The sequence below is a fragment of the Lingula anatina genome, chromosome 6 (assembly GCF_051362555.1).
Source record: "Lingula anatina isolate TDL-2025a chromosome 6, LinAna3.0, whole genome shotgun sequence".
Lineage (NCBI taxonomy): Eukaryota > Metazoa > Brachiopoda > Lingulata > Lingulida > Lingulidae > Lingula > Lingula anatina.
Genome location: NC_141772.1, coordinates 14,820,793 through 14,836,515, shown reverse-complemented (window position 1 = coordinate 14,836,515; position 15,723 = coordinate 14,820,793). Strand labels below are relative to the sequence as shown.

The 15,723-nt window shown below is 36.6% G+C and overlaps 1 protein-coding gene across 6 annotated transcripts in view; it reads left to right on the top strand.

The window, feature by feature from the left end:
- Window positions 1–5,493: 5,493 nt before the first annotated feature.
- LOC106170987 (uncharacterized) overlaps window positions 5,494–15,723 on the top strand; it is a 37,321-nt gene continuing 27,091 nt past the window's right edge. For all 6 annotated transcript variants that reach the window (XM_087014621.1, XM_087014620.1, XM_087014618.1 and 3 more), the window contains exons 1-11: window positions 5,494–5,741; window positions 6,611–6,713; window positions 7,728–7,804; window positions 9,107–9,241; window positions 9,949–10,017; window positions 10,427–10,632; window positions 11,296–11,362; window positions 12,123–12,200; window positions 12,585–12,704; window positions 13,099–13,144; window positions 13,420–15,522. In XM_087014621.1, the coding sequence (XP_086870747.1) occupies window positions 5,643–5,741; window positions 6,611–6,713; window positions 7,728–7,804; window positions 9,107–9,241; window positions 9,949–10,017; window positions 10,427–10,632; window positions 11,296–11,362; window positions 12,123–12,200; window positions 12,585–12,704; window positions 13,099–13,144; window positions 13,420–15,522 (3,103 nt within the window). In that variant the 5' untranslated portion in view covers window positions 5,494–5,642. The remainder of the gene's footprint in view (window positions 5,742–6,610; window positions 6,714–7,727; window positions 7,805–9,106; window positions 9,242–9,948; window positions 10,018–10,426; window positions 10,633–11,295; window positions 11,363–12,122; window positions 12,201–12,584; window positions 12,705–13,098; window positions 13,145–13,419; window positions 15,523–15,723) is intronic.

Here is a 15,723-nt window from a genome sequence, read left to right as displayed (position 1 = left end):
TGAGGAGGGAAATTGGGGGATGCAGATTCAGCAACATGTTAACGTCGCCCCCTTTTAGAAATTTTCATTTTCGGTGGGTGCTTTTATTTTTCCATGTAGTTAAGTCAAGTGAACTTTCAAGATTAATTATAGCGTTGGTTATTGCTAAAGGCCCATCTGTTAATCACTATTTACAACAAGTGCACTTCACAGATACGTATTACGGCCACTTTGTATTTATTTTATTTTGAAATTTCGACTTAATAAATGCATATTTTAAGATAACTAATTCGAACTTTTGAGTTATTGACCCGAAATTTACGAGTGACTAATTGGCGATTTCGAGTAAGTAAAGCGTATTTCTGCCACTTTGTTTTAATTCTTTCTTTGAAATTCTTTCTCGAAATTTCACATTTGCCCATGGCACTCCTCCTTCATGATTCTAGCTGGTCAGAGAAGATACGCGTTATTCTGTCTTTACATTGGCAATTGACGTAAAAGTCTGACCATAGTGCTCCATCTCGTTCGTCAGTGTTGATCCAGAGTTGTCCTAATTATCTATTTCTTTGACTCTGATATAGTGATAATAATAAAGATAAAAAAATAATAGTTTATTGGGCATTAAATATGTCTACATCCATATATCGTCTAACTGCAATGTTGATTACACGAGGCTTGTTTTTACTTCGTAAATTGAACGTATAAAATAGTGTGGCAGTACTGCATGTAATGCGGTTTTAGATGCGGAGTTCAATAGGAGGGACAATTTTCGAGTGTTGCGACGTAAAAGATAAAATGTTGGTCACAGATGAATTGAATAAATAAAGTGATCAATGAATTTGACTCAATAAAACGTATCGATAAGAAAGACATAAAAAGTAAAAAGTTTTTTAAATACACAACCTTCAGTCCTTCAGTGATGAAACCGAAACCGAGAAAGTCTTTGAAATGTTCTCTGAGTCAAAACGTGACACCGCTTACGTCAGCCGAATTGTCACCAACACAATGCGCCATGGCCTGCGACCTCCAGAAACCACCGCAGACGACCACAGAGGTCCCAAAGTACATTCTTTCCTTGCAATTTTAGAGTACAAGCTAAGATCTGCCGTGAGCTTGCATGGGGACTTTTAGTTTGACTAAATATAACTGGGCTTATGTCATGTGCTCTTTTAATATGGATTACGTAAGGTGGCATATGCTGGGGTGGGCATGTTTTTTACTCATCGTATGCTAGACCCAATGTCACTATTAGTCACAGTGCCTAAAATACACAATTAAATGTAAAAAATAGCTATTAAAAAAATCACGCCAGAATTAGTAAGGAAAGACATCCTTCAAAATCACGTGAGAGACGACGCTGTAAATTCCCGACCCCCCACACACACACACTCAAAGTCAAGGTTTGTCATCCAACTTATACACTATAGCCTTTGTATTATTCACTGAATTCTATCTACAGAGAAGGGCCTCCGTCAGAATTCTAAAACTCAGGTCACAGTACTCGTCAGACAGACATGTAAACTTATTAAAAAATGACTAGTACATGTACCCCCCCCCCCCCCCAAATAAAAAGTCACCACCTGAATTCCCCCTTCATGCTAGTTTATAAACCATGTGTCCTCCACAGATCGTTAATCCGTATGTCTCTCAACCATGACTTTAGTATCACGTTTTATATCTTATTTGATAATTGAACCATGACATATACATATTTCTATACTTTGCAGTAGGTAGGGGAAGGTTCAGGGGAGTTGAAAGAACAGCGCTTTTTGCCGGAAATGTCCTCTCTGATTTAAAATTCGATTTACACTGTAGGCTCTATGCCATTTTTCAAGTTGGGTCAATGAGAAAACATCTTTTTCACAGAAAAATTGAAACTGCTGGCTGTAAAACCTAGAAATAGTAGGCATCTTTTGTGCATACGCCAATATTATACATAGAGACGTGTATTTTTATACGGCTTCTTGATCAGCATTGCCTTATTGCAAATGCATCAGCCATAACGGACAACATATTGAGCGTGAAATGATCTCCAAAACGGCATCAAAGGTATATAAATATAGCAAATTGAGATGTTGCCTAGATGTCGCATTAATACAGTTAAAGGACAAGGTGCCTATTTTTAACGATGAGTTTTGCATTATACATGTACATATTCCTGGCTGAATCGGGGGGGGGGGGGGGGGGTGCTTAATGGAAAGCACCTGGTCTTTTTTCTTGTTTATTTTTATATATAAAACTCTTTCACCTTAAAATCTAGATTGTCTACATATACATGGTACATCTTCGTTCATGTCCACCATATGTAACTCTATACAGTCTATATCCTCCCCTACCAAAAAGTGTCTTCTCTACCGCAATTATATACATTGCTACAAGGTTACCATAGTATTACACAACAACTAGGCAACCGATTATCACGTAAATTAGAGATCATGTCACCGTGAGTAGTAGAATAATGACCATTGAAATACTTCAACACCAATTAATTTTTAATATGCGGCCTTAAGTGAGAGGGATACGTTTTTTTTTTACTTAGAGGTTGACGTAGGAGTGAGTTTTGACCCGCCGATTTGCCAGAAGGTTGGGCTGTTCTACATGTAGGACAGGCCCGTAGCCAGCGATGTCAAAAGGGTGGACCTTTTTCCATAAAAACTTCATGTACATATATCAAATTTTACCCAGAGTGGACCTTTTCCCAGCAAAAGGGGCGGTTCTTACGACCCCCCCCGAACCCCCCCCCCCTGGCTACGGGACTGTATGAGAACCATTTAAAGCGATAGACAGCATCATAACCACACAGGCACAAGGGCAAAAATACCTGGCCCATGGGTATAAGGCCGACCAAAGACAACCACGTTCTGAAAAGGGAGAATGTTAAAATAAGTCTTCCTCGTAGAAAAAGCTTCATAACATTTTGGAACTTGACCACAACATTCCACAAGAACCACCCTGAGCTTCAGATATAACTTGACACTAACCTCTCAAGTTATCTCTGAAGCTCAGGGTGACAAGAACAGGTCTGGGGCACATCATGTTTCTGAGCTTAATTACCGTCAGAAGACGTCTGCACTACTGCTGTTATATTGGCATGGTTAGACGCGACAGCTGCTTTCCTCAAATCCAGAAATTCTGTACAAAATACTTGGCTTTGGTTTCCTTTCTAGGGTAAGTTAATTCAGTAATTTTTGTGAAAAACGTCCTGTCAGAAGGTAAATAAAAACATTGGTTCAAGACATGATTTTCTGTATCACTTTACGCATTGCGTTAGGGATGACACTTACACCCCATTCTCATAGATTAGATCGACCTACATTGGATCGACCTAACTCCCTGGGGGTTCACGCTAAATAGCTGTCAGCCGGGCGGACACGAAAGTTAATTACCCCTTAAAGCTTGTAGTAGGCGGGGACGGACACTTAAGGGGGATTATCTGACAGTAATCTAGTGAGACTCCCCGCGGTGATAGATCGATCTAAAAGTTGTGAGAACAGAGCCTTATTTTGCTAGGGGAGTATTTACATGTATATCCTCCATTCACTATCTCCTTATTAGGGAATCCCTAAGATGCTTGTCTTTAATTAAGACTAAAAGTATCTAAAATATTATTTGAAGTGCTAATGTTTGGATCATGTCCAAACCTCAGTTAGCATGTGTTATGCACATGACAGAAAATTACAATTCTGTTGTGAAATTCACCAATCAAATGAAAGCAAACGTTAGGCCTACAATGACGTACCTGATTCATCTTTTCCTAGGTCTAATTATAAAACAGTTTGTGCACTTGTTGACTCTAAATAAATTAAACTTGCTCTCAATAACTCCCTATTATTTTTATTTTATTTTATTCCTCTTTACACATTACTTGAAATTAGTGAAGAGGTATAAGTATGCTATAAACTTTACAACACTATGCATGGTAATATCATCATGGGACACCACCTGTCCCAACCGCAAAACCGAACCCCTCCTGAACCCCCTGGCTACGTGCCTGCTCATCCACAATACTTTCGATATATTTCTTTTTCTTTTTTGCCAAGTTTTGGTAGCTACGTCAGCATCAAAACAATAGATACCCTTTGCGTATTTTTATTTTTTATTAACTCTAAATGCCTTTCGAAACATGAGGCTCGTGGCCGGAAGATGTTGTGAAAGAAGTTCTAAAACGTCGAGAGGGGTAAAGTTTCAAGTTTCAAGATTTTTTTTGCCAAGTTTTGGTAGCTACGTCAGCATCAAAACAAAAGATACCCTTTGTGTATTTTTATTTTTTATTAACTCTAAATGCCTTTCGAAACGTGAGGCTAGTGGCCGGTAGATGTCGTGAAAGAAGTTCTAAAACGTTGAGAGGGGTAAAGTATAGTGTATTTTCAAGTTTCAAGTTTTTTTGGCCAAGTTTTGGTAGCTACGTCAGCATCAAAACAATAGATACCCTTTGCGTATATTTATTTTTTATTAACTCTAAATGCCTTTCGAAACGTTAGGCTAGTAGATGTTATGAAAGAAGTTCTAAAACGTCGAGAGGGGTAAAGTCCTATAGTGTATTTTCAAGTTTCAAGTTTTTTTGCCAAGTTTTGGTAGCTACGTCAGCATCAAAACAATATATGCCCTTTGCGTATTTTTATTTTTATTAACTCTAAATGCCTTTCGAAACGTGAGGCTAGTGGCCGGTAGATGTTGTGAAAGAAGTTCTAAAACGTCGAGAGGGGTAAAGTATAGTGTATTTTCAAGTTTCAAGAAGAGCCTGAAGTGTGACTTGAGCAATATGCCTATATATAGTTGTATTTAAAAGAAGGAAAAGTTCGCTAGGTTTAGGTTGTATCGTTGCTTGTGGAGAAAAGGGCGACAGTACGAAAAAACAGCTCTGAAGAATCAACAGGTACATAGGTTATAGGTTTACGATTGTCACATCTACCTGAAGTGGGCAATAAGCTCAATTCCCGATGAAAGCGATCGACACGACGTTCACAGAGTGCGAAAAACTGAATCGTTTTAATCATTTATTCAAACAGGCTGCTATTATGGCTAAGTTGTAAAACAGCAGATAGAATTCTTGAAACATTGAAAGACTTTAATTAAAATTAATTAAATTAGGCCTACTTAGGCCTTCTTGCCGATTTTATTTTTCAATATTACCAGTATATTTTAATGTGTAGTCAAAGTATATTCGATTATAGCAAACTGCTAACAAACTGATGAAAATAAAAAAATATAAAAAACGAAACATTACTTTCCAAAGCATTAAAATCCAACGTTTGTAAAAAGAGAATTTTTTTTTTTTTTTTTTTTTTTTTTTTTTGCGGGGGGGGGGGGGGCATGTAGGCTACCCTGTGGGGCATGCGAGGTAATCTCGCTCTCTGGCAGTAGTCGATGTTGACAGCTAAGTCATGTAATTATCTTGGAATTCCTGCGTTCACAAAACCAACAAAATTTCCGACATTACTGGTAGTTATTTATCTATTTATTTATTTTTTTTTTTTTGCAGATAAAAAGTCTGGGACGAAAGCGAGGCAGAATTTCCCAAACTCCTTTATCCAACAGATGGCGCCAGTATCAACAATGTTGACTTCCGGGTTGTTGTTTTCCGAGAACTAACCTAACCCTCGGACTCGGCGATTGAGAATATTAAAACATGACTTCAGTTATTTAGCGGATAACCAAAGACGATGTCCATCAGGGAAATACTGGAGGACTTTGTCCGCCATACGGATTCTTTGGACGAAAAGGACGACGACGGTCGTGATGGCTTTGAGAGAGATTTTGCTGTGAGTCATATTTTGCTTTTCACTTGTACATGTTACTTTACCCAGTATATGTGGTCACATTCCTATGGTGGTAATTGAGGAAGTATATCAGCAGATTAAGCAGATTTGTGGAATATGCGGAATTAGATGTGTGATACGAGAGAGAAAGAAGGCGTCGACTCAAACTGTTATTGTTACATGTACATGTACATGTATTTTGTAATCAAATCATTCTGTACATACAATAAAATGTACACACACACCGAACATACACTGCATGTTTATATAAGTCATATCACTACCATTTGACCTCTATTTTTTAAAAAAAGATGTTAGGATATGCATGGTTTATACAGTACGTTTAGGCATGTATAGACATCTTGTGCCACTTTCACTCATCTACATGTACTGTATGTAAACATCAGGAGATGCCCTGGCACTTTCACTTTTATCATGTACACAGTGTGCATATCAATATTGTCAGTAGTAGTGTTCACACATGAATTTCATGCTAGGTATGTGTACTTGCTGCAATGGCAGATTTATTGTTTTTAGGCTTGGATTTTGACCCTATTAAATAGCGTAGAGAATTATAGGTACTATATTTTATTTTATTTCAATGTTTTTTTCCTTTCTTTGGTGGATTAAATGTCACCTTAGTCAATAAAATTTATATTTATCTTTTGGTCACCTTATTCAGTCTATAAGACAACTGGTGTTGTAGGAGAGAAATGATTAATGTCACACTCTGAAGGTCATTGCCATGCCCTTCTCATTATTTACAACACACCTATATTCTCGGACTTGCAAATATCAATAAAATTCGAAGGGAGTTTATAAGATAAATTCTTTCCTCATCACTTTAAATTTTCTTCTCTTCTTTTGTACAGGAATTGAAGCAGCGGAGTTTGGAATATAAAAACACTTACTCTAGCTCAGCTGGTCAGAAACTATACAATGGAGTGAAGAACAGATACAAAGATATTCTTCCATGTGAGTTTCATATGCTTGATATGATAAATGTAATTGTATATTGTGTTGATGCAGATGTAACAAAATTGTTATGCATACTTTTTTGTCATTGAAGGTAGTTTGTTTTGTCATTGAAGGTAGTTTGTAACAGGTTATTGGTAATTATATGTTATAGAAGTAGAATAATGTATATATATGCTTTTTATGGATAATTCTAGAGTGATTTATCAGTTTTTCTACTAATTTCTTCTTTGAAAATTTTCTGCAAAACATTTTCTAAATAACCCTTCGCACCATTTAAGTGATAAAAATCTGCTTCTGAGAGATGTTGATTGATATCTAGCATTTTATATTTTTAAAAAAAGGTCTGCTCTTATTGTATTGAATCATTCGGTTCTTTAACATTGTTTTTTTTTCTCAATGATATTTTTCTAATATGTTATAAACCTATCTACAAGTATGCCTGCAAAATTATTTTATGGCCTTGTCAAATACTTTTGAACTACTTATCTACTTAGAAATCAACTTTCGCCGAAAATGAAAATGAAAATGTGCAGCTTAAGCCATTGGAAAGATAGTCTTCCTAAAACTGTTATGGGGCTAAAACTCTGCAGATGTTAAATTAAACAAACATACATGTAAATAGGAAGTATCTGGTAACAGGCACCATTTTGTTTTGCATTTGATTTGTTCCCTTCTGAAATTCCATGATTGAATTCTAGTAATGTTTCACTTTTGAAAAAAAAATTTTTCTCAAGTCCTTATAAATAGATATATTACTGTGGGCCATTATTATTTTCAGTTATTACACTTTTTTCTCTGTCTAATTTTTGATTGACTTCATTGGTCTTCATTAGGACATGTCAGACATTTGTTGATTCTAAAGACAAAGTTTTAATGCCTGCACTAAACTGATCACTAGATGTCCCAATAAAAATAGATTTAGTGGAAAATTTGACAGAGTCTTAGAATAATGTTCTAATAACTTTCTTTGATGTGATAAAATATAAGTTAAACAATAAAAACTATTTTCAGTTGAGTACACAAGAGTTCCCTTGCAACCTGTACCTGGACTAACCGGCTCTGATTACATCAATGCTAACTATGTCAAGGTATGTATTTTACAGTTAATACAAAATTTTCAATCACCAGCTTACTTGTTCCAGTATTTTACTTTTCTAAAGATTTATCATATTGCTCACAAAAATTTACCTTTGGACATTGAGCCAAGTAACATTTCAGAAATATTGGAATCATCAGTTTTAAGTAATCATCAATTTTATAAAAGCAGCACTGGAAAGGAGATAATTATTATTTCATTTGGTTCAAGTATGCATTGTAGATATTGTTTTCAAACATATTGCAAACAATGAACTCCTACATCAGCTGCAAGGAAGTTTAACATAATTTGTAAGGACAGTGCTGTAAGCTATCCAAGGCAATTAAATTAAATATGTCAGTTTTAACTTCCTGGATAGAAGCCTGATACGGTATAGGGGGATTGTTCAACCCTTGTGTAGGTTTGACTTATATAAACGGTATACAGGATACTGATAAGTTTCAAAATAAAATGGTTTTGTATCTAAACTGGGTCAGATGGCTGAAAATGAATAGTTTCATACTTAAACCTCCTGATACATGTGATGTTTATTTAGGCACAATTGCACTGCATGTGATATAGGCACAATTGCACTGCATGGGATTTCTTAATTGTTGAAGCTTTCAACACATTAGTGACCTTGTCAGTGATGAATTACAATGAAAGATGGATACACAAACACACAAAATAGGGCACTGATTCAGGTGTTGTTGCCTCGTGGTAGAAAACCAAATGTCTACATCAAAATGAAATTACTAAGTTGTTATCTTCCTTAGTCTATTTTCGACTGTCTCATGGTGTACTTTCATTTATGTATAATCATAACTCATCTGATTATAATAAGAAAGTGTTGTGGTTATTTTTTACACCAAAATATATCAGATCATCTTTTTTTTCAGGTGTACAATAAAATTCATGGTCTCAGTTTTTGTTTATTTATTTTTTTTTTACAAAAGTTTTGTTGCCCCATGTTAAGTTAATTTAATGGTATTGTGATTTAGGTATTTAGAGTTCTCGTGACAAATATTGAATAAAACCATAATGGAACAAGATGCTGGAGTGAATAAATACACTAAAATGAATCATAAATCTAATAAACTATTATTAAATCACTTTATCATTTAATCAAGTGTGAAGTGCAGTGAGATTTCTATGTTATTTAGGTCAGGTACATGTGAAGTTTTTTTGTTTTATTCTGCACGGATCTGTGTTGATAGAAACTTATAGTATCTTTAACTGTGGGTTACATAGTGATCATGTTATTGTATTGTTTTTTTGTATTGTATTGTATTGTATTGTATTGTATTGTATACAGGGTGTATCTGGTCACAACACTTACATAGCAGCTCAGGCTCCACTGCCGACATCTGTGATAGACTTCTGGAGAATGATCTGGGAGAATGAGGTGAAGGTGGTCCTCATGGCTTGCAATTTAAGGGAAGCTGGCAAGGTAAGAATTCTACTGGTCTACTTGATGGATTTTGTTAAGTTTATTTTTAGTCAGGCACGTAGCTGGAGGGGGGGTGGGGGGAGGGAAGGGAAAATGCCCCCTCTGGGTAAAATTTTCTCTAAGGACATAAGGGTTCCATGGTAAAAGGTCCACTTTTTCAGAAAAAGAACCCCCCTTTTGAAATTGCTGGTTACGGGCCTGATTAGTGCACAAAGGTTATTTGTTATTTCCCATTTGACAAAGCTGTGTAATATTGATGCTGTATAGTAAAAATGTTTTGGTGTAATAAACAATTAAAACTGTTCATGAGTAGGTGTCCTCTGTATACTAGTAGTTATTCATATTTTGTATAACATTCAGAGACGCCTGTAGCCTTTTGATTCTGTTATTTATAAATTAAAACAAATTTGACCAAACAACATCACGTCTTACATATCTTGGTCAGTTTTCCAACTTAATCATAAAACTATTTTAATAGATAAACTGTATATTATGTGCATGGTGGTTACTATTTATATATTAATATAATGACGTCTATATTTTTATGATTCACTTTGAGCTGGAAATCTACATAGATCACCTAAATTGCAACAGATGTCTTAATCTGGTATATTGATTATTCATACAAGCTATAAGAGTAATTATTCTAACATCTGGAATGTATTTCGATTAGTCTAGTAATAATGTTATATTTATTTTCTCTTTAGACCAAATGTGAGAAGTATTGGCCTGAGTTAGATAGGGAGGTCCAGTTTGGAGACCTTTTAATCACACTGGTAAAAAATAAATGGTTTAAATTAAAAAAAGAATGATTTTGAGGATGCATTTTTATTGGATACGTATAAGATCATGGTAAACTATGTGCCATAATTTAAAGTCAGTTAACTATGCAAACATAATAAAATAAAATAAATTCATGTGAGGGAAGGGGGGCAGTTTTAGATACTTAAAGAAATGGACATTGAGTGTAGCTGTGATATTTCCAATTAATGCCAATGTCTCTTGATTGTTTTTTAATTTTGTTTATTTAGGAGGTTTAGTGATGACAAAACATTTTTCATTTTGATACCAAGACATACCCCCTATTCCTTTAAAGTTGCCATTTATGTATAAGGTTTGAATTCCATAAAGGTGCTTAAATTCCCATTTAAGTGTATTATATACTGTGAAATGTTTCTATTAAAGACAAAGGAAGACCACCAATCACCAGACTATACTCTTCGGGAACTAGAGATCAGAAAAGCCAACATTTGCAAGGTCGTATATCAGCTTCATTATACAGCATGGCCGGACCATGGAGTACCAGACCATTATGACTATATCCTAGACCTTGTAGCCGAGGCACGGGAAAAACAAAAGCAAGAAACTCTACCAATTGTGGTCCATTGCAGGTATGTGTTGTTTGACTCACACCTAGTAGGTGCCTTACACCAAAAATGACTTTAATATGGTCTTCTCTGTACCTATTGTATAGATTGAATATCTGCTTTTATGTATGAGATCATACACTGTCACCTGAAAAATATATGTGGGAACACCTCAAGTATTAGTGAGAGGTGTAAAAGGCACATATGGCAAGATGGTGGCAGTATATTATTTGGCATACATACTTGCATTTCCCCCAAAATCACCCCTAAAACTGAATAAAGTGTACAGCATTGCCACTATCACATAATATCTTTAGGTATGTATTGTGGAAATGTTCTTTTTTCCCAAAAATATTGGTAGAATTTTGTTTTTGCTATTTTTTGTTTTTTAAAAGAAATTTAATAATTTCAGATACTGTAACAGTAACCTTTTTTTTTTAATTATTTGTTCAAGACGCATTCTTAAAACTGTATCACACACTGCATCACAGACTGGCCTTACGTAAAGTACAAATATTTTTTTCAGTGCTGGGTGCAATTTTTTGTTTTTTAAAAGAAATTTAATAATTTCAGATACTGTAGCAGTAACCTTTTTATTTTAATTATTTGTTCAAGACGCATTCTTAAAACTGTATCACACACTGCATCACAGACTGGCCTTACGTAAAGTACAAATATTATTTTCAGTGCTGGGTGTGGTAGAACAGGGACCATAATTGCCATAGACTACTGCTGGAGCTTACTTAAAAAAGGAGTAAGTACTGAAAGGTGTCAGGGGGCTATTCAGATTGATTTAAGACGCAGTAGCTAGTGGGCACTAGCTCCATGGGGACTCCTGCTGAGTGCAGTCAGATTAACAAACTGACATGCCTCCTCCTGGCATTGATAGAATACAAAGAGGCTGGTGATTTTAAAAGGGCATTGGAAACAAGAGGAGGTGTGTTAGTCCTTTAGTCTGATTGTAATCAGCAAGAGTAACCACTGAGTTGGTGCGCATAAGCCATTTTGTCCTAACTCATTGTGAAGATCCCTAGGCTTATGACATACAGAAGTGACCTGTTAGCCAAAGCAGCACCATATCTTAGACTGGGTTCTTATAAACCTATCGTAAAAGCAGGATAGATCTAACTCTGAGGGGATTCTGGCTGAATTGCATTCGTTTTAAGTGGCTTAAATGTCTGTCATGCCATCTGAAGCTGGTAGGGGGCAATTTAGCGAGAAACCCCTTGGAGATATATCGATCCTGCTAGTACGATAGGGTATGGGAATGGTCCTTTAGTGCCTTTTTACAATGGTTTAACAGCTTTGAAACCATTTGAAGAAATGCAATTAACATAGCAATTTCATTAACCATTAACCATTAAACTGCAGTTGCAAACATTGAAACAAAGTTCATGTGAATTAATCATAAATTAACATTGTTTGTTACTAATATACTGAGAAAGAAGGAAAAGTTGGATTTGTTTGCACATTTGGTGTAAATGATTTTATTTTTGTTTTGTCTCTTGTTCTAGAAACTTACAAAGGACTTCAACTTGTTTAATGTTATTGATGAAATGAGAAGGCAGAGGCCATCAGCTGTGCAAACTCCTGTAAGCATTATTTTTGCTTATTTATTACTTTTATTGTAACTTAAATCCCTAGTATGTTAAATCTTGATTTTATAAATTCTTTTGAGAAATTTAATGAAAACTGATAAGCAAAATGCCCTTTTCTATTTCAAGCAAGTATTTTGAACAGCAGAAATGGTCAAAAATTATGTATGAACTTATAGAAAAATCTTTTATAATGCAGATGATGTATTATTTTCATTGTAGATTTTTCTATTCTAGGAAATAAACTTGTTTGTGTTCATGATAGTCAGGCACTTTAGACTGTTTAAATGGCAATACTTCTATAAATTTTATCAGTTACACTTCTGTCCATTTGACAAGTTTGCTGTCTTTTTTTTTATTGTTGGTTTATTTATCTTCTAGGATCAATACTGGTTTGTGTTCATGGCAGTCAGGGAACTATTTGAACGCCACTTACGTATAATTGAAAGGCATTCGTATGAAAATGTCCAGGTGGGAGAGGGAAGCACATATGAAAAGGAGGTAAACTCTTTTTGACTTTGAATGAATTGGCATAATTCTTGTCTGTCAGTAACAGAAATTGAACACAAGGGCACACATGGTTGATGAGTTTCTTCTGTCAGATATAGATGGAACTGTAGTCTGCAAAAAAAAAGTCTCCAACCTACACTTTCAGAGCATGGATACTTGTAAAAAGCCATTTGAAAATCATTACAGTCACTGTAGATTTAAACAGTCTGCATTGTGATCTTGAGTTGAGGGGTGAGGGAGGGGGAAAGAATGTTTAAAGATGACCATTGTTAGACCTTGGTGAGTTTATGTATACAACCATTTCAAAAGTTTTATTACCTTATCTTATAATAATTCATTTTATAATTTTCTTGTTTAACTTGTAAGTTGTATTTTGTTGATTCAGGACTCGTATGATCCTTATGAGAATGTTGATGTTTTTGAAAGCACAGGTAAGTATTTGGGATATTTTTTTTAAAAACTAAACTAGTATCCAGTTACTTGTTTATAGTAGTGATATGAGTTGCTCTAAGGTAATAGATTGAACTAGAATAATAACCTTTCTAATGATTTGATTTATAGCCTGTATGTAATCTCTCCAAAGAAACTGGGAATGTTTCTGAAACCAGTTGACTCATTTTGCAAATTATTAACAGAAGTGTCAGTAATATATGTAATCTCTTTGTAACCAGGGAGATAAGTGGTGTTTTATGTTCACTTTCTGCAGCACCCATTAACCAAGAAGATGACTATGCTATTCCTGAACCTGCTCATGGTGTTGTGCAGGCTGCAGCTTCCCCATTCAAGGGCCCCTCAAAACCTCCCCAGGCTGCCCCAGCCAGGATCCACCCTGCTGAAATTGCCATCGAGAAAACCGTTGCCAAACTGGCTTCAAAGCAAGCCGATTTTTTAGTGCCAGATTCTTCCGGGCATGTACCTCGTCATCCACCAGAAAAAGGACTTGTTGGACCCCCCAGAGAAGAGCGACGCGAGGAATATGTAAATGTTGACATTCCTAAAAGCACCATGGCAGAGACTGGGAAACCCCTATTGAAAACTGTAGTAAAGGGGGATCCTCTTCCTGTCCAGGGGCAGACTGAGGTTCAGAAGCGTGATGAATATGTGAATGTTGACTTGCCTAAAAGGATCAGTATTAAGGAGATGGACCCGATGCCAGCTGCAAAAGCCACAGTGGCAAGAAAACCCTCAAATGAAAGCAGAAATTTGCAAGTCGCTGATGGAGTTGATCAGAGTTCTAGTTATACAATGCACGGAGGTACACATGTCAATGCAAAGGTTAAGTCATTCGAAAAAACGCAAAGCAGTGTTGATGCTTCTTCCACCAGAAAGTCTTCCGCTGACACAATGCAAAAAGGACATCAGGCAGTCCAAGATAGCAGTTCGTTAAAGGGCCAAAATGTAACTGTAATAGCTGTGAAAGGGGAGAATCAAGAGGGCAGAATTTTTGACAGGAAAGACCCTGTGTCACCTGTTATGCCTTACGCAATAGGCAATGTGCACTTGAAAGAGAATGCACATTATGAAGGAATATGGCCGGTTCAAAAAGAACAAAATCTGCCTTCCCAAGAAGCTGCGCATATTCAAATCTCCAGTAAAGAAGATGATGCCAGATCCCAGTCTGTATCCGAATTGAGGCAAAAACTCGGATCAGATTTAGTATTAGGCAGTGAGCAAGGCAAGAAGTCCTCAGCCTCTGAGGACCATCACAAACTGAACCCTTTGCAGAAGCTAAAGAACAAAATCAGTGGTGAAGGCAATCTTAAATCTTCTGACCATAAGAAAAAAAAGTCATTTGATGAAGACAAAGACCACAGCGGTAAAGATCAGCACAGTAAACCCCATCATGAAGAAAAGGGCGGCCCCTTAGAGCATCTTAAATCTGCCTTTCAGCTGGGCTGTGGCTCGTGTGTTAGTGTTGATCCAGCCTACGCTGCAGTCATGCAATCCCAGAATGCCCCGTTGGAAAAACCACCACCGCCTGGGGTCACACCTGTGTCTGATGGCTTTATGAAGGAACTGAAAGCTGCACAAGGGGGTCTGCGGACTGCTGAACCGGAGAACAGGGCTTCTACAAATGTTAACCAGCAACAGCATGGTGTTATTAACAAGGCGCAGCCCATCCCACTGCCCTCTGGTGTTAGGAAAAGTCAACCAATGGCACAGCCTCAAGCTGTCCCGTATGCAGTGTCAAATGTCCAGTTGAGAAACTCCACTCACGAGACAGTCACTGGGTCACATACTTCAAGTTCTGATGATATACAGCCATATGCTTCCAGTAGCGAATTTGGGCTGAAAGGCAAAACAGTACAAAGGGGCCACAATAATGATTTTGAAGATGAAGCAGCTGCGCCATATTCTGTGACCAGTGAAATGGGACTCTTTGGCAGAAAAAAGCAAGAAAATTCTTTTCCAAGTAAGTCTTCAGCTACGCCCCCTGTTGCACATGAGTATGCAGACCCATTCCTGGATTCTCAGTCCACAGTTTCCGAGTCATCGGGAGAATATGCTGAGCCATACTCCACAACGAGGGAGCTCTTTGGTAAAAGGAGTTCACAGAATGATGCTCGTCCACCAGCATTAATTCCCAAGATTGAAGAAACAAAAGAACCGAACTCTCTTGAGTATTCATATTCCTTCGAGCATTGTAAACAAATGCCTCTTTCATCATCAAAGGGGTTCTTTGATAATTCTTCAGTTGGTGGCCCAAATCCTAAAGCACCTCCGCGAAAAAAGAGGTCATCACAAGATGGCAGTCCACAAAGAGAAGGGCAAACTTATGAACCTGTACTTTTAAAAAGTTCAGAACGTGGTAAGTAGGGCTTCATGTCCCCTGCTGAAGCTTTTTTAACAGGCCCTTTTCACATTGAGTATGTCAAACAGTTCACCGTGTTGCTGCACTTTTAGTAATGGACAACTGCATGCTAGGGTAAAAACTTTTTTATTAATTTTTTTTATTAATTTAAAAATTAATTAACATTTTAAAATGCATTTATCTGACATCAGGACATAT